The following is a 26,636-nucleotide window of genomic DNA, read 5'->3' as shown; positions in this document are numbered from 1 at the left end:
CTGATTTATACACTCGTGTAACTCTTTCATTGCTAATATAACACTGGATCATTTATGTACTCCTTTCTTTTTCTTTATTTTTATTTTTTTCTTTTGCTATCCTAAACTCTGTAAATGTTCGTAAAATTTGTAAATGTTGAGTGATTTTTACACTTCACTAAATATAAAACAAATATTGCATGTACCACTACTACTTAGACTACTACTACTGTACTACTACAACAACTAACCACAATATAATGTTTTTTGCCTAGAAGGAATATAATAAGTCACATTTCATATAAAAATACATTTTTTTCATCAACCTTTAACAATGTTACTGAGTAAGTAAAAAATTATAGAGCTCATAGTAATAAAATAATTATTTGATATGACTGAAGTTTAGATGAAAAACTATATTGAGAAATAACAAAATCCCAGATATAGCTAACAAATGAGGGAACTCGAGGCAATCGACTTACCCTAAACAAAATAGATCAATTCATTCCCGTGCAATTTCTCTGCTCAAATAACTTCATCCTCGCATTCCATCCTTTTTCATCTCTCCTATAGCTGTCCTCTGTCTCTCTCTCTCTCTCTCTCTCTCTATTTATTTTGTACTTTTCCATCTCTCTTGTACCTCTTTCATCTTTTATCCCCAACAACATGTATGTCCTGGTCATACTGTTGTCTACTAATTAATTGTTCTATATTTTTTCGTCTCTCTTTGGTTCATATCTTTCTTTTTCTTTTCTGTTTCTTACATCATTCATCCTCCACTTTCTCCCCTCCCCCTTTTTCTTCTTCATTTAATATCTCACTCCATTTCCCCTCTTTGTGTGCACTATCTCTCTCTCTCTCTCTCTCTCCCTCTCCCATTTTCCATTTTATCCATTTTTTCCCCTTTTGTCAATATTACCCTTTCATTTCTCTCCGTTCTTTTATTCTTTGTGACCCTTTTTTGGTCACTCTTTCTTTATCTCCCCTCCTCCCTCTCCCCCTCCCTCCCTATATCTCTCTCTCTCTCTCACTCTTTCTTTCTCTGTGTCTTTCTCTCTCTCCCTCCCTATTTCTCTCTCTCTCTCTCTTCCTTCCTCTCTCTCTCTCTTCCTTCCTCTCTCTCTTCCTTCCTCTCTCTCTCTCTCTTCCTTCCTCTCTCTCTCTCTCTTCCTTCCTCTCTCTTCCTTCCTCTCTCACTCTCTCTCTCTCTCTTTCTCTCTCTTTCTCTCTCTTCTCTCTCTCTTTCTCTCTCTTTCTCTCTCTCTCCTACTCCTGACCACCGGACCCTTCTCTTATAATCCATTTAACGTTGTTTTTCTAATCTGAAATTCAAGAGCACCTAAATTGCCTTTCTATTAGATCTGCCAAGTTTGATTTCCCAAGGAAAAAATGAATTGGATTCATTTGGAAATTTCTGATACCAATACTGCTTCAGACTTAGCCATAATATTTTGGAAGCTATTAAAGGGGCACGTACTATTTTTCTTTGTTAATCAGTAATGTGTATTGGCTTGAGGGTGATGGTTATATAAGCAGTGATTGGAGGATAAATGGGCTTCCATTTTAAAGGTCCAGTTGGAACTTGCTGTGCAGTTATACATCATGCTTTCATTTGGGGGGGGGGGGTATTTGTTTTTAAAGCATATTTTCTTACCCAGGACAGCGATGCTTAATTCTCACTAGATTTCATCTACCGCTCCCACTTCCTTTCATGCTCCCGAATGATGTGGTATCATTTCTGACTAATTGAATTTCATGAGATTGTAACATTATACCTACCGGTATTGTATAAATGAATTGAAGAAGAGTTGAGGCTTGCTTGAAGAAAGTAAATCATTCATACATCAAGAAAATTATTCAGGCTAATAATAAACCATATTGACTCTTATACAGACATTTTATGGTAAGATATAAGGGTTATATTTTTTTTGTTAATGGAACACAAAATGGGAGGCAAGTACATGTACTTCATTAACAACATAGTTTTGTTTATTATGTAGAAATGCTCATGTACCTGTACTGTAGTATTACATATTTTATTTTTATAGTACAGAAATTTGTCCAGTAAATGAGTAATCAATAATGACAGCTACTGTAAAATTGAAAGTTACTCTTAATGAACACAGTTTCAATTTGTGAAAATAGGGTTAGGATAACATATAAATAGCCAAAATATTATGAGTTATATGAAGAGTGTTTCCCTTTATAGGAGAAATTGGTATATCTTATACTTTGAGGTTCGCAAACATGTTAAAAAAAAGAAGAGAAATATGCTTCTAAATTCACAAAGGCTAAGACAATGGGTGCATGCATTCAGCCATTTTAAATTGCTTGCAGAGCTGCCAACTAGTACGGATTTTCCGTAATTGGTACGGAAATCAACGGCAATTACGGAAGCACGGAAACCCCTTCAAAAATTACGGATTCCCCGATTTCTGGACATGCCTATGTATTAACACATGCATTATGCATATGCGAGTGTTTTAGCGGTAATGATCGCGATACTTCCCGTGCCTCGGCCCGGTGGTTAACTTTTGAGCGCACGGAAATATCATCCGCGCCTCAGCCACGACCACTGCACACACATGTAGCTACCATCGAAAGATATGCACACCGCCCTGCCTATATGGGCTGCGTGTGCTAGCTTTCAGCATGCAATATATATCGGGGAGACGGCAAACTCGTCCCAAGTCCATTTAGCCACCTTGCAAACCAACCCGTACGGTACCATGTCCATGTGTAGTTTATAGCAGGTCTACAATTTTTTTCCCCTTAGTGATGGGTTCTCATTGTTATGATAATAAAAGTACGACTCGACTAATGATGAAGATGATGATGATGATGATGATGATGATGATGATGATGATAATTGTCATAAGGAAAATGAATGTACTTCCTTGATTAAACTTGAATTTATATTCAACAATTATTGTCATTGTGTTTTATTTCACATTATTTGTTGGATCATGTTTATTCATTTCATTTTATTCATATACCCCTTTTCATTGTTGATAACAAAATATGATACACGAATAAATTTTGAATGAGCTGACACACAAAGTTTTGACCGATACGAAAGCGCATGCATGGTGGATGTGCTGAAACAAGTGGCACGATATTTATCTGGGCGAAATATGCATTGGCCGAGTGTTACACTACCGCATGTGCAGCAGGTCGGCCGTGGTCGCGTCAAACTTCGAGTAACCGACGGAGAAAAATGACTTCAACTTCATCGAAGAAGCGTTCTAAAAAACTGCAAACCTTCTCAGGTGATTACACCAAGAAATGGTCATGCATTGTTCCGTCGAAAAGGAATACAAACAGTGCCTGTTGTACACATTGCTCATCCGATTTTGGAATTGGTCATGGCGGTTCGAACGATATCCAGGTACATCTGAAGTCGGTGAAGCACCGGACTGCAGCGGCGGAGGCAAGTTCCAATTCCCGCAGTCATGACATCGCCCAGTTTTTCGTCGCAAAGGACAATTCTGTCACGAACGCCGAAGTGAAGTTTACTCAATTTTTGATAGAGCACAACATCGCGTTTTCAGCAGCAGACCACCTTTCACAACTTGTCAAAAATGCCTTCCCTGACAGTAAAATTGCAAGTAAATACGCGTGCCGTCGCTCCATTGTTCCATTATGTTTGTAGAGCCTCTATGTTAATTGTAAAAACCTGAAGTGAATATACACACGTAAGTGAAACAGGGTAATGATACATCAATCCTCTAATAACCATTGTTTTTTTTTATAGCACTTAAAATGATGTTATAAACAGAATGTTCTTGTTTTTACTTCAAGTCCTGTCATTCAGAGTGATGCTATTACCATGGTACTAGTAAAGTAGTAGTTTGTGTTGTGGTGTTGTGTGCAGCTCTACAATGTACGTGCAAATGCAGTCTTCTTGATGTTGAAAGCGCCGCGCTTGAAATTACTGATTTCCATCCAAAATTACTGATTTTTAGCTTTCAGATTACTGATTTTGGTTTCAGAGGTTGGCAGCTCTGTGCTTGTGAAAGTACTAATTACACTGGATGTTTTTCTCTCGTTGAGGTATTAAGTTTCATACAATTAATAATAATGATTGAGTTGCTTTTTTTTTGTAAGACACAAAGATTTATCACACTTGCCTTGAGTATATTTCACTAACTGTGCTAACTATGAAATATGCTCATCAGCTGTTGTACTTGCTTCTGAAATATGTCACTTGTCATACATGTACCTACTCATGAAATATGCCAAATCTGTGCTATATACAGTGCGTCCCAGAAAAAAACAATGTTTTATCATAACTTAATCACAGTAATAATTAATAAATGACGTATACCGTGTGAGTCAAAAAAAAGTTTACACTTAGAAAATTGCTAATCATTTTGAAAATCATCTATGAACAGTAAATTATTATACATCTTATGAAAGAGTGTTTTATCCCTAATCATTTGGTACCATTTTTGTGTGGTATGTGTTCACGATTGAATGAACAGGTGGCATTGTTTGCGAGAGTGCAAAAACCGACTTGCGCCAAAGTGATGCCTACAGTATGTATTATGTTGGGATTTGCGGAGTGAGAGAATGAATTAAATGTATCAAATGAAATGCATTGCATATGTTTTTTGCAAAGGGCAAAGTCACCACACCCACACACACACGCACAAATGTTCGTTGATATTTGATATTCGATATTTGATGTGTGTGGCATGATTAATTTTGTTAAAGATGTTATTTGGATCTGCAAATACCGAATTAATACCCAAATCCCAAATGTTTTATTCAAACATCACATAAGCAACTTTGGCGCAAGTCGATTTTTGCACTCTCGCAAACAATGTCTCCTGTTCGTCCAAGCGTGAACACATACCACACAAAAATGGTACCAAATGATTTGGGATAACATCCTTTCATAAGACATAACATTTTAATGTATATCAAAGATTTTTTTTTTAATAATCAGCAATTTTCTAGGTGTAAACTTTTTTTTGACTCACACTGTATTTGTAAAGCTTAGATTCTCTTCTTGAATTTGATGCAACTCATATGATGCATATTTCATGCTTGAGTGGCCAAAATCAATTTGAAGAAAGGGTACCAAAAAGTAATATGGTGAATGGTATCTGAATTTCAATGAGAAAATAACATTTCTAGAAAGTTCATTATCTGCCCTTTCATATGACACCTCAATCAGGAAAAATGAGCCAGGAATAACAAAAATTGTCTGTTTGTTAAAAGTAATGCTTGCATTCCCATAATTGTAATAAACAAATTCGCTTTCACTGGCTGCCTGCCATAGCAACAAACAGAATTGACAAAAGACTTAACACTATTTCGTTGACGATAAGCCATAGACAAAAGACTTCATGCATGGCTGCTCTCACTCATGAAATATTAACTGTTACTGGCATTGTTCGTTTCTTTACGGGAACGGCTAAAATTACGACTCTAATTTCGACCAATCAGATGGCTAGATTTGTAAAGAGAGGTATGTTGCATAATGACTGGCTATTGTACAAGCAGAGCCTTGAACCAACATCCATCCTGTTACTCTGGCATCTCAAAAAGGGATTTCTCTGAGCAGTTCTATTTATGTCTTTGTCCCTCTTTTGAATAATTGGCAGAGCTTTGTCTGACCATGCAGCAGTTTATGCATGTCAAACGTGCTTAACAAGAGAAAGTGCTGAGCCAAATATCTTAGACGGTATGTTAGGAGAGAATATCCATTCATTTAAATACGTTACCCAAATGATATCAATAGGAAACCAATGTTATGATTGCATTTCACAGGTGACTGTTCTATATTGCAGATAAAATACAGGTCAGTGGATACATCACTAGTTGTATCCTTCAGTACCTAAATGTGCTAAAAGAAGAAAAGTCAAAGTAGTAGAAAAGGGGAGAGATGAGAGCCGACTCACCCAAGTACTTTATCCTCGCCATATATTAGCATTTACAAACAGTGTGTGGTGTCATAGAGCCCGTCAGCAGACAAATATACCATTTGAATACTCAAACACTCTTTGTTGTGTAATAGATGAGATGGACAATAACTTGAGGCAATGTTTGACATAACTGGATAGAGTCCCTTATACGACTGAAGTTCACTGACACTCACTATGTCAGTGTATCAGAGCTCGTGGAACAAGTCACCTAAGTTTAGTGTTCCTAAATACAAATAGCATTGTAAAATTTCAGGTAGTGCTATAAATGTATCAGAACTTTCACAATTTTGTAAAAATATGTGGGGGTTCTAATTGGATGTATTTGATTGAACTTGAAGAGGACAAAGTCAACTCCACTAAACATGTGACATATATACATGAAATTAGTAACCATCAAATTCACCAACTACTACCTCTTAAGCCATGCATGGTCTCCTCATCATTTTGAGTTACCTTAATTCCACCAAGTAGGTCTATGACTCCACACACACCACTTTTATGTCATTTCTGAGAAATACTGGGTGAGTTATTAGACAAATGATAATATAGACTTGTTTCAGGTTCCCATTTGCTATTCCTGGGTACAGGATTAGCTTTAAGTCTTTTATGATCGCTAGGCTCTGCATTCCCTCATATGGTAAAGTCATTATCTTTGTATCTCCGAGAGACTAGGGGTAATTTTTGTATTAGACTTGGAGGTTTGCTCTGGTGTAAGCGAAATTTTACTTTTTGCACCTGGAAACTAATTTCGCTGCATAGGGCAGTATGTAAATAATAACAAAAGAATCAAGGCATTGATTTGTCAACTTTTTAGTTCAATCCTCACAATGGTATTCAAAAAACAAAACTTATTAACTTTGAATTGAGGGGGGTTAGAACATGGATTTAATCTATGGTGAAAATTAACACTGAAAATATCCTCCAAAATTGTAATTTCATGATATCTGCATAATTTTTCCTAATGAAATTATAGTTGAGGGTCTATTCAATTTCTTCGCTAAGTTTGTACTTCCTCTAGTTTGCTCCCTCCCTCACTCTCTCTCTCTCCCTCCCTCCCCCCCCCCCTTTCTCTCTCTCTTTCTCTCTCTCTCTCCCTCCCTCCCCCCCCCCCTTTCTCTCTCTCTCTCTCTCTCTCTGTCTCTTTCTCTCTCTCTCTCTCTCTCATTGTGGGCTGTAATTTTCTCTTGACATCCCCCTTTTTTTCTCTCTCTCTAACCCTCTCGTATGCTCTAAATCTTCTCAGCATCACTTTTTGAGCTCGTGCAACAGCTTCCTTTCTGCCCTCTTCTCCTCCTGCTGCAAACCATGCTCGCTTGCATGATCCTCATGGGACCATCTGCAAGCACAAATCATTTATAGGCTTTCTTATCCAACTCCCATTCCCTTCTCAGTTCCACTTCAGTTACCTCAGCCGCTGGGACACAAACATGAGAAGCTGATCATTGAATTTATTTCATCAATACAAAGTTTTTATTTCATCAGCTTTTCTGAGCAAATAGTAAGCTTGGGTGGATATTAGGTTTCATGGAGTGCACAGCATTAAATTGTGATGTATATAGACCAATGGGAGTATTGATGATGGCCAGTTTGGATTAATAGAGAGTCAGTCATCTACTTCCTTATGTGTATATGATTCAGCTAAATCAAATTGTTATAGTAGGCAGCCATTCCCTCATGAACCATTGAGAGATGGAACAAGAAGAAATGTGTTTCTTATATGCTTACTGCTGCAGAGTGAAACTTATGTGAAGCATATGGAGATGTTGAAGTGGTAAAGAATAGATTTTTCTTATTTTCAATTTTCTATCACAGTCCCCTAAATTCTACATTTTTTGATAGATCAAAGTTTCTGCTGTTTGCTGCACAGAAGATTCTTACCTATATGTTCTCTTAGAGCCTGTAAGCTAATTGGAAGGGGAACAAATCCTCAAATTTGGTCTGGAACTAACTAGGTGCACAAAAATATACATATATATATATATATATATATATATATATATATGTGTGTGTCTGAAATTGAAAATTTATATAAGAATAAGGAAGTTCTTTCAAGTCATTGCCACTTCATTGACAATTCATGAAAATTAACAATTAGGTATGTTAAAGGCATTGTTTAACAATGTATCCATTTCTATAAATCTGAGATGCATGGCTCTACTTGTTATCAGTGTCTGTGATATGGTGTAATATTGAAGCCCTAAATAAATTGTACTTCAAAATGATCATGAAGTGCTTCAAAAAAGTTTTAAAAAATGAGTGACTGGTTTTACCATATTCATTTTCCCCAATAGACTGTTGTTATAAAAACCGTTGGGAAAACTGTTTTTGAAATTTCGAATTTGAAATATAAATATCTTGATAATCAGACAGGCGATTGGCTTGTAAAAGTCATAGGACTCCTGACTGACCTAAAGGTTTATAATTATAATTGCAGCATGAGCTAAATCCAGGATTTAGCTTAGAATCTGAGGCAAAGATGCCCAATCCCTTTAATTCACTGCTGTAGGTGTAGTTACAATACTGAAAAAGATGCTGTATCATAAATAAGTTTTTTAATTCAAAATTTTGTGTACTCGCATGAAAGTAAAATGAACAGGATGAAATCAAACTAGATTTGTAATAGACACACACAGATAACCATGTATACCAATTCTATTAGTGGCATCTCTATGGGTATCGGAAACAATTATCAATTGGATTTATGAATCAAATGGATACGGAAAGGTGATCATGATAACATTTCATGCTGTAACATAATGCCAATATTGTGTATTTGGATTTTGAAAGTGGAAGAAAAGTGAGAATACGCAGAAGAAAATTGACAAGTACTAAGATGTACGTGTACCTTCATTAGAGGGTTTTTTGTTGTTTATTTTTTTTTTTTTTTTTTTTTTTTTATTTGTTCCATCGTACCAAACATCTTCATTTGTCTTTCAGGTAATGCCCATTTGAAAAAGGGCAAATGATCATGTGTTTTTATTTTAATCTAGGTTTGAAAATAAATTCTACTCTTCTTGATAGATGATATCACCTTTAAGTGTACTGCTGTTCTCATATAGCATGTCAGGTAATCTCATCTTATTGCCATGTCATGATCCACAATATGGCATTATCTTTAAGCATCATCCACTTAATTACCTTATTTTGTCTGTTGCTGTCCTGAAAGTCAGTGTAGCCAATCTCTAGTCATTTGTTTTCATTAATGTCTCATTATATCGGGTCCTTGAGAAGTCGCCATCAAGTTGAATTAGGACGCTTTGGAGTTCCATCTAGGTTTATTGCCAAGCACATGATAAAGTTCATGCGGGGCAGGGTTATTGTAATATACTCTGCAAGATAATCAGGGATGAAATGTTCAATAATAAACAGTATGAGCTTGATGATTTAATTACATACTTAAATCAGGAAGAAGTAAATGACTTGTACAGTAACATCACACATTGAATAGCAACAAAACCAATATACATGCACTATGTGGCAAGGTATTTAACAGTTCGGTTGCTTTCTTTGCCCCTCGTTTTCCACATGTGCAATTTTGCGCAAAACCTGAACCTCCAATTGGTGTAAGAATTGCTTTGAGCAGCACAAAGGCTTTGCAATATTACCAATTTCCGGTCTTTATTGCCTCCATGATAACCTCCTCACTAGTGTACTTTAATCTTGTTCTGGAAACCCTTAAATAATCTTGAAGCATGATAGATACAGTATGGCACAGGGAGAATATTTGTGGACAATATAAAGAGTTAAAGTCCATTTATTGCGTAATTTCTGTTCCTTTTTTTTTAAATTTCTCTTTCATGATCATTAGTATGGATCAAATTTGATGAAACTTTTTCTTTTGTTTTGCTAATAGGGTGATATACATGTAACTGTCATTCCATATATGTGATGTAAAATTTTGACAAATAAGTTTATGTGAATTTTTTTTTTTTGAGGGGGGGTCTTTATTTTGTTTTGTATGTTGATAATAAATGAAATAAAATAATAAATGCCAAACTTCCAGTAATTTGTTTTGAAGTGACCATTAGCTTTGAACTTTCATCCAGGAAAAAATGTTATTTCTTCAACAATTAGATTTTTTTTTTTTCCACCAAGCATTCATTAATGGGGAATTGTTTTCATTATTTTTTGCTGTTTTTTCTTTTTTTACAGATGTGACACTAATCGGTACACACTTCAATACCTCCAGACTTTGGCTAAAGTCCAATCTAGGAAGAGAAAGTTGATGCCTCTTGGATCAGAAGATGACAAGGATTCTGAGGAGGAAGAGATAATGAGTTTGAGAGAAGTAGAAGACATTGACAGTGATGATTCTGATACACAGATTACACCACTCATCAATTAACATGATTAAGCATCATTAAGTAGTTGAATCATTTGATTGGGTATACCAAGGTTTGATCCTGACATGCCACATATACCTTTATGTCATGTGCTTCTCTCCACCAATGTAGCATGCAAGTGTCAATCTAGCTGGAATTGTTACTATTATTATTATTATTATTATTATTATAATTATTGCTATTGTAATTATGACTTTTATTGTTATTATTACAATTGTTATTTTTATCGGTATTATTGATATTAGTGAATAGTTTTGTTTTTTTCATTGTTATTATTGTCATTATAAATTTATTTAATATTGTTTTAATCATTTTATTTCAATGATAATGACATTTTGACTGGATGTTACACAGATTATGATTCCAAGACATTACCGTACTCTAGAATTGAAAAGTTTGGTGGATATACCATTAGGTTCAACAAGCTTGTCTTGTGCAAAGTGTGTAGGGCAGAGGAATGATGTCATACACTCCATGGCAGCTCTATATACCTTTCAATACTAGGATTATTGTACTCTTCAAAACAATGTTCTTTACTGACGAAAGTTGTTTTTTGTGGTTTAGTGTGATATCTCTGTGCCTATGCCTTTATATCATTTGCACAATCATCTTATAGTATGAAATTTGTACTCTGTATTATACATTATCATATTTTGAAATGCCTAATTTTAGATCTACATGAACGTGTGTATGTTTATGGCATTTTTTGTTTACATTAATTTGGAGCGTACATGTATTTCTAATTGGTCCCAAACCTGTTTGTTTAACATCATGTTTGATTTGAATGGATCACTAGGACAGACCAAGGTAAACTCATTGTCTATGCAACAAACATGGAAGTGGCCACTGTAGGCAAGTGAATTTAGATTTAAAATTTTATGTTATTATTATTTTTGTTAATACCTTTTTGTCTAAGGTACAATAGAAATAATACTGTGCTGGAAATCACATTCGCTGAAGAGCGAAATGACTAGCTTGATTTTCTCGTTATTTAAATATTACACCTTTTTTCTACCAAAACCATTAAGGTGGTATTTTTCTTTTAATTCAATTCAATTCAATTTTATTTCATTCAGTTTTAAAAAAAAACATTTCATATAACAACCAGCTATATAACATAAAATACACATTACGAACATATTTGACATTTGGACATAAAATAAACTGAATAGGTTGCAACCTGAAAGGAAAAAAGTAATCCTTATATAAAGGTTGACCCTTTTTTTATAATAAACAAATATGAAATATATCCGTTACTAAACATTATACTTTACTCAAATCAAGACAACAAACATACATACAACAAACAAATAAAATATGTCTTGAACTTAAATGATTATTGCAGTTTATCTAAAAGAAATTTCTTATACCTACGTTTAAAAACATTTACACTAACAGAATTATGAATATAATGGGGAAGAGTGTTCCATAAAAAGGGTCCTTGGAAAATAATTATTTTTTGGTTTAGTACTGTACGAGTCAATGGCAAGTGAAATTGTTTAGCATTTCTAGTATTATAACTATGAACATTACGGTTTAAAATAAACAATTTGGAAATAGAATCAGGGATAAGATTGTGGTGACATAAATACATAAAAACACCTACTTGTAATAAATATACATCCCTATATTGCAACATGTTTAATGAGTAAAATATTGGATTGGTATGGGCAAGAAAAGAAGAATGATTAATAATTCTTATTGCACGTTTTTGTAATTTAAACAGTCTATCTTGATAAATTAATGCAGCATTGCCCCATACAATAATAGCATAATGTAAGTAAGGGTACACAATTGCATAGTATATCATTTTGAGTATAATTTTAGGGAGAGATTTCAATCTGTACATGACACCAATACTTTTAGATAATTTGTTGCAGATGACACCAATATGATTAGACCAGGAGAACTTATCATCGATAATAACACCCAAAAACTTTGCTGAAGAAACTCTCTGAATGTTTGCTTTACCTAGTTTGATTGTTATTGAGTCTTTATTTAGTTTCTTTTTGGTAAAAATCATAAAATTGGTTTTCTTTTCATTAATGGAAAGTTTATTAGCGTAAAACCATTGAACAATTAATCCAATCTCAATATTAAATGTAGTTTCAAGAGTATGTTTGTTTTTGTGTGAAAGGAAAATACTGGTGTCATCTGCAAACAGAATACATTTTAAAATTTTTGAAGCATTGACAATATCATTTATATACAAAATAAATAAAAGTGGTCCAAGAATGGAACCTTGTGGCACTCCACATCTAATTAGCTGTAACTGTGATTTGTTTTTATTTAATGCAACAAATTGTTTTCGATTTGATAAATAATTTTTAAATATTTTCAATGTTATACCCCTAATTCCATACATATACAATTTATCCAACAAAATGCTATGGTCAAGCGTGTCAAACGCTTTAGTGAGATCAAGAAATAAGCCAATTGTTGTTTCTTCATTATCTATTGCACTTCCCACTTTATGAACAAAATCTATCAAAGCTGAAGATGTTGAGTGTCCTGCTCTAAATCCATACTGGTTATTGTTTATAATATTGCACTTTGTAATAAAATGTAAAAGTCTGGTATAAATACACCTTTCAAAAATTTTGGAAAAAACAGGTAAAACAGATATTGGACGATAATTAGACATCACTTCTGGTGGACCACTTTTAAAAATGGGTATTACACGAGCTATCTTTAACGATGTAGGAAATTCTCCACATTTAAGGCATTGGTTGAATATTTCACTGAGATGTGCACTTATCTTATGTATAATCGGTTTTACTACTTTAATATCTATTTCATCATAACCTGTACTAGAATTAGGCTTAAGTTTGTCTACAATATCTATAATTTCCTTACTAGTAATAGGTTTAAAAAATGCGGTTTGATCATTTTGAATTACATAATTTTTAAAATTATTATTACACGAAGAAAAAGAAAGGTTCAAGTTATGACCGATGTTTACAAAATGTTCATTCAATATATTACAAATTTCCATATCAGTTGTAATATTTTTTTCATTACATTGAATACATTTAATAACAGATTTTTTATTCTGCTTACCAAGAGCCTGATTGATAACGCTCCATGTTTTTTTCATATTCCCTTTATTATTCCGAAATTTGTTTCCATAATACGCTCTTTTCGTACTTTTTATCATATTCGTTACTTTATTACGACATTTTTTATAAACATTCTTTCTATATACAGTGGGATTTTTCAAATATAGCTTATAATATCTGTTTTTCTTTGTACTCAATTTCCGAATATCGCTTGTAAACCAAGGTTTGTCCATACGCTTTTTTTTATAAGATATAAATTCAATAGGAAACAAATGTTATATGCATCCATGAATTGTCTAAAGAAATCATCATAACTCTTATCAGTATTATTTTCACTGAGATTCCATCGTTGTAATTCCAACAAATAAGCAAATCTACTAATATTATTATCATGTATTTCTCTTCTTTCATAAATTATTTTATCTAAAGTATTTACTTCATTTTCGCACAAACAGTAAACTTTTTGAATATGTATTTACAGTTTTAGTTACAATTAGCAAATTAATTTCTGTTTTCACCTGACCAGAACTCAAAATCATATTATGATTATCATATTAACATAGTACATTTAGTTTCAAACACTTTCCCTATCTTACAAGGTTAAATATTTCGACATTTCACAAAGTATGTTTTTCATGAAAATACAGATATGTATAAACCAAATGTTAAAGTACAATATAGGAGAGTACTTTTAATACAGCAGTGCTGTGTGCAATGTGCCTCTCAAGAATAGTGCATATAATTATGTCTGGTTAAATTCAAGTTCAATAGCATCCTAATCATAATGGAAGTACAATCAACCCACTATTTTTGTAATGAATTATGAGTAAAAAAAAATGATAATAATAATGATGTAAAATTTGCTATTTCTAACATATTGAGAACAGTTTGCCATTCCAGTTCGAAGCATTTGCTTACCATTTTGTGTATTTCCTGTGTTAGTCAAACAGTTTTCTCCAAAGGTATCACATTACACTTTAGTGTGTTATGATCCCAATAACTAAATCAGTTGACTTGACAAGAATATGTATGTAGAGTTAACGGGTAAGGGAAAGCCATGTTCATTAATTATCAATCGTTATCAATCATCATTTTTTTCTTCTTCATGGGGTGGGGGGGGGGAGGTGGGGATCATTTCATTTGTTTATTTCTTTCAAAAAACTCCTCCACATCATTGTGAGTGGGTGGTAAATCACTGAAAAGACATAACACATCGCATCAATGAAACAGATGTTATTTATTGTTAATAAAGACTGTCATGATAACTAGAAATCTTTAATTGATCTGCTGTTGACTTGTCTGTTAATTTGTCTTCTCCAACTCTCATTAAGTTTAAGTTAGTCATTGACAGAATTTTCATGACAGATAGCCTTCAATGAAACCTTCTAATCATTCTACATGTAGGCACTCCAAATGAGGCACTCATTGGTTTATCGAGACAACGCATTCAAGATTTTAATTTACCACACATAGCTATTCCATTTTTAAAAAGATATCAATGAGAGTGGTAAACATGTATAACAAAATACAGAGTTAATCTTCTTCATTTTTTTTTTTAAGGAGGGGGCTGTTGGACAAAACTTGAATTGCAGAGCTTTGTATCAAGGAACTCTTTGATGTGGTATTGAGAGAAATCGAGAGTCCGGGGAAAAGGCATTCAGAGGGGGAATTATAAAAGACAGTAATTGAACTGAATTGAAACAGCTATACTATAAAATGGCCCGAGTTTTTATCTTTATACGTTTGTGATGAGAAGAGAATGGAAGTGAAGAGTGCTGTCACTTGAGATATGAGAAGAGGAGCAGGGATAAGTGAAGTGAACAGATATTGACATTAGCTCACATTAATTTGTTTGTGCCTGGTTTTCAATTTAATGTTCCTTGAAATGAAAGAAGAAGATGGATAGCCTCAATCATCAGATTACAATTTACAGGCCTCTCAAATTGAGAAGTAATGAAGAAACCGGTCTCCCATCTTAATTGACAAGAATACATGTACATGTTATTAGTAAGAGCCAGTGTTATTTTAGTTTCTTTGTAAACATGGATTAGAAAAAAAATAGGACAGAAGTCGTTTTTTCGACTTGTGAGCAAGTAGAATATTCTGTAGATCTGAGTTTAGCAAATCTTGATATTACACATTATTTTATAAACTTATGCCATTCAATTCAATAAAAATTAGCAAAAATTAGCAAAATTTTAATCGAAAGTTTAACACTGCATTTTTACACAACAGAAGACAAAATGTACTTTAAAAATGATAACTTCAAATTCAATGTGGATTCAATTTTGTACTTTTGCAGCTGGAAAATAAGTATGAAATTACAAAAGTTTGTATTCGCTTGTTCAACTCATTACACTTTCAACAAATGATGATAAATCATTGAAATGGACAGCGAACATTTGCTGAGATACCATTTTCTGATGTAGGAATTCTAAATCCTGATATTTCATGCGCTCTTTTATCTCGCCACCCGGTCGACAGTTGCAGATAAGCGCATAACTTTTAGGCGGCTTGGAGCATTGGGTCAAAGGAGAGCGGCTTGACTCCACACCTTCTCTATCACCTCCCTAAAGATGCAAACATGATTGCAAAGACAGAAAAATCAACCCGAGCTAGGTTAAGCCAATGTCTATAGCCTTGTGTGTCGCCTATTGAAATGGCACATTTCTTAAAATCCCCAAAAATGTATATATAGGAAATACAAGTGTATTGAAATGAATAGTTGATTTCTAGAATGTTTTTTGGTGTTGTGTTTACAGCAGAAGAAATGTGAGTATCTCCCTATAGTTTCAAATAAAATCAACGGCATGAGACGATGGTTATTGGTTGCCGGTGGTTGGGGGGTGACGCTGTTTCAAGTAGTTACATATCGTTATAAATATTAATATATCAAGATAAAGTTCAATTCAGGTTTTAAAAAAAAATCATGTTTTACAAAGACTTACTCCGTTCCATCGGATCTTCGCGTCGGGTTGCAGCACCTTTCGTGAAAACAGAACCCAATATTCACGAAAAGTCGCATGCTTCACGTCGTCGGTTTACCCGATACATGTAATTTGTGGAAACCTACCCCTGAATTAAAGAAAATTAGGGTTAAATGAATACAAATAGTCATAATTTGTTCAAAGATGGTCCTTGAGAAAAGGCTAATCTTTGAGGGAAAAAACACTTGCCCATTCAATCAAACAATAAAGAAATGTTGATCGCTTGCCTTTTCACGAACTCTTGTGATTGTTTATCTCGTGTTAGAAAGTGACGGGTTGAAACAAGAGTTTTCGTAGATTTGTATACAGGGCTCCAAGTTTTTCCATTTCCCCCAAATTGCCCCTTTTCTGTCTAATAGATGCCAGTTCCACATGTGTATAAGTGCCCCGTTACATCTCTGATAATTGCCCCTTTTATTTTTACTCGTAACCTTTTTCCATTCTAATAAGTGCCTCTTTTTTTCTTGTCATAATTGTCTGGTTATGAAGGGCCCTTCCCCTTATTATGCTTTTCACCTCTCATTAATCCCTCTATCAAATTATGGTCGGTGGCCCTGTTCCTTCATCAAATGACCCTTTTGCTATATAACGTGGCCCTTTTACCATTCTGATTAGTGTGAATTTCCTGTTACATGACAACACTGGTGTGGCAGGAATCAAAATCTGGGCCACTGTTGTTCGTAGAGCGATGCCTTGTCTACAAGACGAACGTAAAAATGTATTGGACTTGTAAAAATACAAACCAATGGCACAGAGCCGTGTCATCCCGGAGGCCCAGAGAAAAAGATATTTGAAGTAGGTATGACACGCGGACAGATCTCCTCACCCCGCCCCGACACCCCCTCCAACCCGGTCTACAGATGATCTTCCACTCCCTGAGTAATATGATTTGCTGGATACATTATTTCAAAAATAGCAGGAAGAGAAGAATAAAAAGAATTAAAAAGTTAGAAGTTAATTATTATCAGACACACGGCGTCTCTTGAGATTACCAAATCATATAAAAATAACAAATGTAAGGTTTTATTTGGTTCACTAAACAAAATATCTATAAAAAAAATTAAAAAATGGGTGAGATCCTTTTAACTGATTGAGATCTCCTATGAAATTTCATTATTTCCAATGGATCAATTGTATTAGGGGCTATACTGGTACATGTTTCTTCTTGGCCGCCATGAGGAATAATTTTAACCTGATGAACGTCATTGGCTGTATTCCAATCAAGCTACTTTTTTTTCTTTTTCAGTGGACGATTACAGAAGATTATGTTGTCGTTATGCTTTGATCTGTCACTCGCATGATTGTAGGTTATACGTGTAATAATTGTCAATCATCCATAAACATGAGAGAGTCACATGTCTAGATTCTTCGCGAAAAGTCGGAGACTCAGCCTATGCTGATGCAGTGTGCTTTGTTTCTTAGTTTGTTTTTAATAGCCGTTTTGTGCACAGAATTTCTGCATGACAGCATTAAAGCTTACAAGAGCATCAAACTATTGTGAAACAGAAGCCTTTTCGCTTGCCAATCACATAGGGTTCATGTACTTTGCACTTTGACACCACCACTCTTAACGCCCCCACCCCCTCCCCCCCCCCCCCCCTCCCGCCCAAATATATATAATATATATAATATGTCAGAGTTGAGAATTCTCGCACTTTTATATATATATATATATATATATATATATATATATGCTAGTTTGTTCCATATTCGTATGGTTGAGTGAAGGCCATTTCTGTTTCATAAGGCATCGCCATAAGGCGCAACGAGTCATATATATTACGCTGGCGACAATACGTCTACGATATGCACCTTATTCGCCTAAAATGTATCCCATTGCCGCAGTATGTTTCAAAATTTGGTTTTCTCTCTTTAAACGTTTAGTACATATAAAATTATCTTCGCCCTCGGTTTCTTTAATATTTTTGTTTTAATATTCTCTCTCTATCTCTCTCTCTCTCTCTTTCTCTTTTTTTTTTCTCTCTCTCATGAATCTCCGATCTCGTGTTCATCCCTTCTTCCATCTGCACCCCTTGTTCTTGTTCTTAATGACCACCAACTCCTTCAACAGGTCATAGCATCTTCTCACATTGGACCCTCTTCATTCGCTGGGTTTCTTCTGTGTGTGTGTCTCGGTCTTTGTTTCTCATTCCATCTCCCTTGAGTTTGGAAAAGGAAAGGGTTTAGTTTTCCGGAAATCACCGTTTGAATATTCACAAGTACTCATATAGAGTGGCTTATTTTTGTAACCTGAATGTAATTGAATCCTCACATCTTCATTCTTAAAGAGAAGGCGGCAGTAGAAAACAGGCTGAACATTACTCCTCTTTTAACATGTTAATCCATATCAGTGTCCGTATAAGTACATCGGTCGTGTGCGGGCCTGAAGAACGTTCAAACTTCTCCATTAACAGAACAGACTAAGCAGTATGGCAAAACAGATAAGGGAGACCTCAGTTTCAGTGCAGTTAACAGAATACCATAAATACCTTGTAAAATCCTGAAATTGCCGCATTGGCCTTATAAAACCATTGTGAATATTCACAAGTACTCATATAGAGTGGCTTATTTTTGTAACCTGAATGTAATTGAATCCTCACATCTTCATTCTTAAAGAGAAGGCGGCAGTAGAAAACAGGCTGAACATTACTCCTCTTTTAACATGTTAATCCATATCAGTGTCCGTATAAGTACATCGGTCGTGTGCGGGCCTGAAGAACGTTCAAACTTCTCCATTAACAGAACAGACTAAGCAGTATGGCAAAACAGATAAGGGAGACCTCAGTTTCAGTGCAGTTAACAGAATACCATAAATACCTTGTAAAATCCTGAAATTGCCGCATTGGCCTTATAAAACCATTGCTATTGTTACATATCAATATCATGTAAGTAGTAAAATAACAATAATATTCTTCACTTTTAGTACCAAACATAAGATATGTTTTGTAAGCATAATGCAAAATAAAATGTGTTTCATACCTTGGAGTCACAATATACTGAAGCTCCTCTTGACCAATCTTTAACACAAAAACAGGAGAAAGAAAAAAATTCCAACTTTTAACCTTTTTTCCTTTGAGAAGACACTGCGGAGGAGTGGAAAAGGATGAAATTAAAGACATAAGTAATATTGGTTACCTCTACAGTCTGCACTACTTACAATTTAAGTAGTGCTTGGAAACAAAGGTGACCATCCACAATTTTGACATTTATTTTAAAACTGGCATTCATTCCCATAATTATAGTACAAGGGTGTACTCACTTTTGTTGCCATTCTTTTTCACAGTGATCCTTCATGCGGGGTACTTCTCGCATGGAATGAATATTTTGTTTACTTACAAAGGTATTACAGAATCTCAACTTTGTCATCGCTTTAAAAAGGACTCTTTGTTTTTAATACCACTTTATAATAATTTGTATTAAAAAAATTATATTTAAATATTCCACTTTTTGTTAAAGGTATATACATATACCCCCTTCCGTTTGATACCGTATATATTACTTAGGGTGGATGGAGCAGAAGATCCTCAGATTTTATATCATTCAGACGTATTGGTATAATGCACATAATGTAAAATCTGAAGGAAAATATGAATGATTGATCCCCTTTGGTTGGGTGAGGGAGGATTCCCTTTGCCAGATTGGATTTTCCGAAAGAAAAATTGAGTGTGGGTGTCAGTTTAGTTTTCTTCTTTACAGTGAAATAACAAAAATCAGTTAATCGCAACATTTCCCTCCCAGTAACCCCGCCACCTTTATTTTTAATTAATTTGCTTGAATCCCTGGCGTCAGTAATAATATCAAGAATTATATCTGCCTGTCATACTTACTCGTTTTGAAAACTCATGAGTATTTTGCCTAGTGACATATTTCATACTTCGCTACATAATTGCCTTTTTTTTCGAAACGGAAGAAGTGCCTTTGGTCGCGTTGAAACATTTCCTGATATTTCCATCCCCTCGAATAAAATGAGAGCCCTAGAGAGGGCTTTCTCTTAATCATCTGACGACTTACTGATTTTGACTGGAAGGATCATTCTTTGGTTACCATGGCATCATGAACAAAGAAACAGATCATACGGAATGTCGCCTGGAGAACTAAAATAGACGAAGATTATCGATTCTCTATGGGGGTATCCTCAACATCTAAAGTTTCCTGTTTTACGATTTTAATCTTTCCATTTAAAAAAAAAGTTTTCTCTTTCTTTTCTTCTTTTACCCCGTTGAAGGAAATAACCTGATTAATTAAAATCAATGGAGGTCTGCAAGCAATATACAAAAAATAACAGAAATAATGATAATGATAAAAATATTTAAAAAATGATGATAATAATGATATTAATAACAATAATCATGATTATTACATAAACAATAATCAAAATAATAATAGTAATATTTTAATGTTAATAATAATAATAACAATGATAGCAGTAACAATTATAATACTATTAGAAGTAACAAGAATTATTCTAATAGCAATAATAATAATAATGATAATAATAACAGTAATACTAATAATATTGAAGGTAATGATCTGATGACGATAATATAGGAGTTACCGGCCAATTATGCACTTTTTTGTTCAAATTACTTTTATTATTAATCCTATCATAATTGTTACTATATTATCATTATTACTACCATTGACAATTATGTTGTTATCGTATGTTTTAATGTTGATCCTTACATGTTTTCTCCCTCTTTCTTCAATTTCAAGCTTGATCACGTCTGTCTTTTTCATTTTCCTGTCTTTTTCCATTTTCTTGTTGATTATTTTGTGAAATGTTATTTCTACTTTGTATATTACTGAGCATATTACTGTATTTCCTACTCTGTTTCTATGTACAGTACTTTAGTATAATTTGTATGTTTTGTAAATGCAATTCGTTTCACCCATTTAAAAAACGTTCTCTCAAGACTACAATGTACTTCTGTTATTCAATGAATGGGGCAAGGGATGTCACACTTTTATAATTCGAATTCATTACGTATACCACGTGTGCATGCCAAGATTCATTTCATATTCATCAGCACCTGCCGGAAGGACGTCCACTGATCGTGCGTGTCCATAGCAAGCCGTTTTAAACATTTATTCCCATTTCTTGATATCACTAAATGATTTTTCTGTTGTAATGCAATGGTAATTCTTGATATCAAGAAATGATTTGAAATTACTTACAAGTAAACGAGTAAACGAGACTTCCCCCCCCCCCAAAAAAAAAAAAAAAAAAAAAAAGATGAATAAGTTATTTTTTCAATTTCAGCAGGTATAAATGATCTGAAAATACACAATAGTGTTGGTGGTCTACCTTCATGGCAGAGACCACCCCCCCCCCCCCCCCCTCCACGCGGGTAGTGGAATAGATGTTTGAGGACATACGATACGAAGGACACTTGAATTTGAGAACTCTTTGGTGCTCTGCCTCTCTTATCGTTTAGGACATCTTCCCGACTCGACACCTAGTCTAGAGAGCCAATGCTGATTCCAAAATGAACGCGATCTTTACAGGAAAACGGTCTGATTCTAATTTAAAGGGTCTTGAATAGGCTAATGCTTCACCGACATATATTCTCATAGGTTGAAGCATTCTGCTCCCTCACCCTCTCTCTCTCTCTCTCTCTACATTTTAAAAATATTTAACTTTTAATTTGTACACATTTTTATGTAGGTATCATAACAGAACTTGACTTGGCCTTTCTAGGAACTGGATTAAATCCTCTTCAATAATAATAAAACAATATTGATTATAATAATAACAATAACATTTATATTAATGATGTAAGGCGCGAATTCCATTTGAACTTAAATGCTACAAGCGCACTGTCTAGTGCAACAAATAATGAAACAATAATTACAGTATAAACACAAAATGGCCATTAGTGTAGGATTCAACATTATGAAGTATACAAAGAAGAAAAGGTGAAATTACTTATTAGCCAAATTACACGGATTGCTTTTGAGCACTTCAGGTTATCTGCTAGTTCTAATCTCTCGAGGGAAATCATTGAGATGATTATAACGAATATAACAATAATATTTCGTATTATTGTTTTTCTCATTGTCATTTTCTTCATCATTATCATATTGATTGTTATGGTTAAAGTGATTACTTTCAATATTATTTGAATAATCAGGGTTACTATTCGCGTTATTTTTGTTATGTTGAACAATTTTCCCAAGTGTCAAATCATCAACATATTTCCATCGAGCTTCCCAATCACATACAGCATCGTTAAAAAGAACCAGAAACAGTACCTGACCTAACTTCGCCCCTTTCGGGACGCCGCATGGTAATTCTAGTAAGGGAGAGTAAGTGTGTAGACCTTGTGCTCTGAATACGTCCAGTTAGGAAGCTGCGAATAAATGGGATAATAGATAATAGCTTAAAAGAATAAGCTTTTTTAATTTAAACTCAATGATTTACCCTATCAAAAGCCTTAGTGAAATCATTGGTAGTAAGATGGAAAAATAGGATAAACTTGAGCATGTGAACCATGTATTGTATAATGGAACAGTCCTTTACATTCCCAACTGTCTCTTAATATGGTTTGATTGTCATCTACTACCCAGTACCCACTTTGCAACAAATGATTCCCGTGCTCTAGTGAACAATGGGGTGAGAGATATCAATTAAATTAAATTAAATTTATATTTATTTATTTCATTTCATTTCCAACAGAAAGATAAACAAAGGTATTACATTCGTTCATACATAATTCATTTTTCTGGTAAGTTACACTTTGCACAATGAAATTATTACAAGAACTTCTTAATTTTTGAGGAAATGGGGGGGGGGTCCACTAAACAACAGTGCTTGTAGTGTGTGGATCCCCCAGAAAAAAAAAATATTTCAAATGTTTGCCTACGAAGACTTGGAAAATACGAGACAATATTACAAAACAACAAACAACCAGGAAAGGACAAGGAGAAGTAAAACAGATAAGAAGAAGGAAACGGGAAAAGGGGGGAGAAGAAAGAAACAGGACAAATCATGACCGAAGTAGAAGTAGTTAAAATAGGTGATTCTGGGAAGGTAAGATCATAAGACCAACTAAATATTAAATTAATCGAGCAGATGATGAAGACCTAAATTTAAAAAAAAATAAGATGATTACGGTCGTATCTGGTCAAAGAAAGGGATTTCTTTCGGTACGGGGGTGATGCACGATGGTTTGGGGTTAGACATTCTGCGAGCTCCGCAGCAGATTCCTTGACTAGGCATGTACTAGGTAAAGTCATTGTGATGAAGTGCTTTGATTTTTTTTTTCTCGCAGAAGACAACATTTGTCCCTAAAATGTAGTAAGAGGAGAATCTGCAGGTAGGTATGCTGGGAATAAGTTTAGATCAAGAGGTGGCAGTTGACAGGATATTGTAGCAAAGTGGGTATTGATGGCTCATGCTGAAGCAACTGGTTCCTTATCAGTACCAGGGAGAGCAACTCTCGTATTACTAACCTTAGTTTACATTATGTGTTGGTGCCAATTTACTGGCTGGGAGATCTTCAGATCCTGCGCCGTCTGTTTGTAATAATTTGCTTTGGCTTTTATGATTTCCCATTGTACCCGCGCGGTTCATTTTTAGTAACTATATGTAGTTTGTGAATTTGCTTCAGCAAAATGAAACGGTGGTCGATAGCTCCAGTAGGCTTGGAAAGTTAGTAAAAACTTTGTCCAAGATCAAGTCGTGACGGGTAGGAATCTTTAAAACCTAAATGAGGTCCTACTCACTTGTAGAGAATCAGTCTGAAGATCATTGAACTTCTAAGGAGAGTGATGACTGCAGAGCAATCTATGGACCGTATTTCATGGATCAAATATTGAATATGCTCCAGAATTTGTATGCTGTAAGGTGCTCTAGGGTGGTAGTATATAACGCCAACACACACGTTCATGATACTGCTTCTAGCTGGCTTTCCCAAGGTTGATAATGAGCCAGAGACACTCATATTGACAGATGTGGCTTGGTACGTAATGAACCATCAAGCTTTCAGACGTATGAATAGTAACGAAACCACCAGGTTTATCAGTTCTATTTCTGCAGTGCTGTTGGTACCCAGAGACAGTGGCGGATCCAGGGGGGCCGGGGGGCCCGGGCCCCCCCCCCCCCCTTGAGAAAAAAATCATGTAAAATCACGTGATTTTTACCTTTTTAGGGGTTTGGGCCCCCCCCCCCCCCTGGCGCTCAAGGGGGGGGTGCAAATTGAAATTTTTTTGAGGATCAAGAAAAAAAAAACTACCCCCCCCCCCCCCACTGAGCTAACTTTTGGCCGACGCATTTTTCAAATTTTCGGGAGCAAAAAAAAAAATTGTGCTCTGTACCCCCCCCCCCCCCCCCCCCCCCCCCCCCCCCCCCCCCCCTCCCCCCGCTGAGTGACTGTTCGGCCGGCACGATTTTCAAATTTTCGGGAGCAAAAAAAAAAAAAGTTGGGCCCCCTCCCCTAAGAAATCCTGGATCCGCGCCTGCCCAGAGACATCGGCTGCTCACAGAGAAGCATCAGTCAGCTACATTTCAGTAACTACTCCAATAACACCTGCATTGTGTCTGTTGATTATTTCCCCCAAAATGCCAGAATCCATTTTGTTTTTGAGGGAACTAGCATTGGTTAGAAAGATTGTAGGTAGTAGCGGCAGCCTGTGTACATGATGAAAGTTTTTCTTGAAGTAGGGGTATATATACTACTTTCATACAACTCACTCTATCATGTCTGATTTACATCCGATGAATGTGGGGGCTGATAGTTCTGTTGTATATGTTGTTGCTCTAGTTCACTTGCATATTCTTCTTGAACGGGGGGATTGTGTTCAAATTCGATATTATGGAAATAGGTATAAGGTTCATTTACTTTCCGTTTCTTGTATTACTTTTCATCTGGAGGGTGTGGTAGACTATGTGGTGGATGCCACAATATGGTAGACTATGTGGTAGACTATGTGGTAACTATGTGGTATCAACCACATAATCTTCCACACTGTGATCCCACAGTGTGTTATACCAAAGCGTTACCACACTGCGGTACGCACCACATAGTACACCACAGTGTTACCACATGTCCCAAAATCACATGTGCCTCACATGTGGTAGCACGCTGTGGTACCACACTATGTTTGACTATGTGGTACACAGTGTGGTTCACTACGTGGTAGCACTGTGGTTGTTCATAAGGGTATGTCTATTAGTTTTAGGGGTGGGACCGGGATCGGGGTCGACATCACCACAACGTAGGCCTATTAGCGATGGACAATTGATGTGCAGTTATGACAGAAAAGGATATGTGATGCCAAATACTTCAGTACTTTTACTTTACTTGCAGAGATGGTCCCAATTACATTATCGCATACATACCGTGTAGAATGCATAGTACATGAGCAGTCTGATGTGCAGTCTGGGATGTAGCAATACAGGATATGCAGTATGGCCACTGGTGACTGAGAAGTCAAACTGTCGAAGAAGCATATCGGGAGAGGATCCCCTTGACGTCTCCATCGATCATAGTTGATGTCCAATGTGATCCATGCCCTCTTGATAAAACTTAGCTTCACAACTTATGAGAGTATATTGCAGGAAATCACAGCAAAACCAGCACAAGGTAGGAAAAAAGAGGGGTAATCTTCTCAGGCCGGTGCACTCGCTCTTGCATTAATTGCAGTATTACAATTGTTGTTGCTATGACAAAATATTATGTCACCCATCCACTCTCGTGTAACAAAACATTTATCAACTCCTCCCTCGTATGTGTTCCTATTTTAAAGCAAGTTCTAGAATTTCTGAAAAGGTCGCTTTCATTTCTATTTTATGCAATTGTGGGGCCTTAAAGGTTTTTTTCGTTCTTAATTAAATTCTGCTTAAAAACCCAAGAAGATTGGTTATTTTCTTTTAATACGATGTGACCGTTTGCAAGGTGACCTCACAAATGTTTAAAATATGTTGTAATAACTCTTCTTAAATTGATTTAATTTATTTAAGAAGATCAGCATTAAAAAGTTTAAGTATGATCATTAAAAATTGAAAAGGAGAAACTTTAAATTTCAGCTAGTTAGATTGTGTTTTTCTATAATGTATTTTGTTATGAATATAGGTGATTGTGACTGTCTTGTGAATTCCCGGAGTAATGAATCCTCTGCACCTGTCCAGGTGAATATGTAAGTGTTTTCTTCAAAATCCTAAACAAATCCTACACTCATTTTGCGTTTTCAGCTCTTAAATTTCGAAATCTCCATAAGACATCCAACTCATCCCCTGGAAAACATGATGTTTAGCCTATTTTCTCAAGGAAGACTTAGCCGCTTCCACACATCAAAAGAAGCTTTTGAATTATATTCGGCGAGCGCAGATACTGA

General features: G+C 35.2%; 1 protein-coding gene across 2 annotated transcripts in view; it reads left to right on the top strand.

Moving 5' to 3' along the window:
* LOC752047 (periodic tryptophan protein 2 homolog) overlaps positions 1–10,451 on the top strand; it is a 62,848-nt gene extending 52,397 nt beyond the window's left edge. Inside the window, exon 18 of one of the 2 annotated variants that reach the window (XM_030981217.1) lies at positions 10,065–10,451. In XM_030981217.1, coding sequence (XP_030837077.1) covers positions 10,065–10,257 — 193 coding nt within the window. In that variant the 3' untranslated portion in view covers positions 10,258–10,451. The remainder of the gene's footprint in view (positions 1–10,064) is intronic. The other variant, XM_030981218.1, reaches the window with a different exon arrangement.
* The last annotated feature ends 16,185 nt before the right edge of the window (positions 10,452–26,636 follow it).

This window comes from Strongylocentrotus purpuratus, unplaced genomic scaffold, assembly GCF_000002235.5.
Source record: "Strongylocentrotus purpuratus isolate Spur 01 unplaced genomic scaffold, Spur_5.0 spur5_scaffold_11, whole genome shotgun sequence".
NCBI classification, from domain to species: Eukaryota; Metazoa; Echinodermata; class Echinoidea; order Camarodonta; family Strongylocentrotidae; genus Strongylocentrotus; species Strongylocentrotus purpuratus.
The sequence above is the reverse complement of the archived record's forward strand: the minus strand, read 5'-3'. Positions and strand labels throughout refer to the sequence as shown.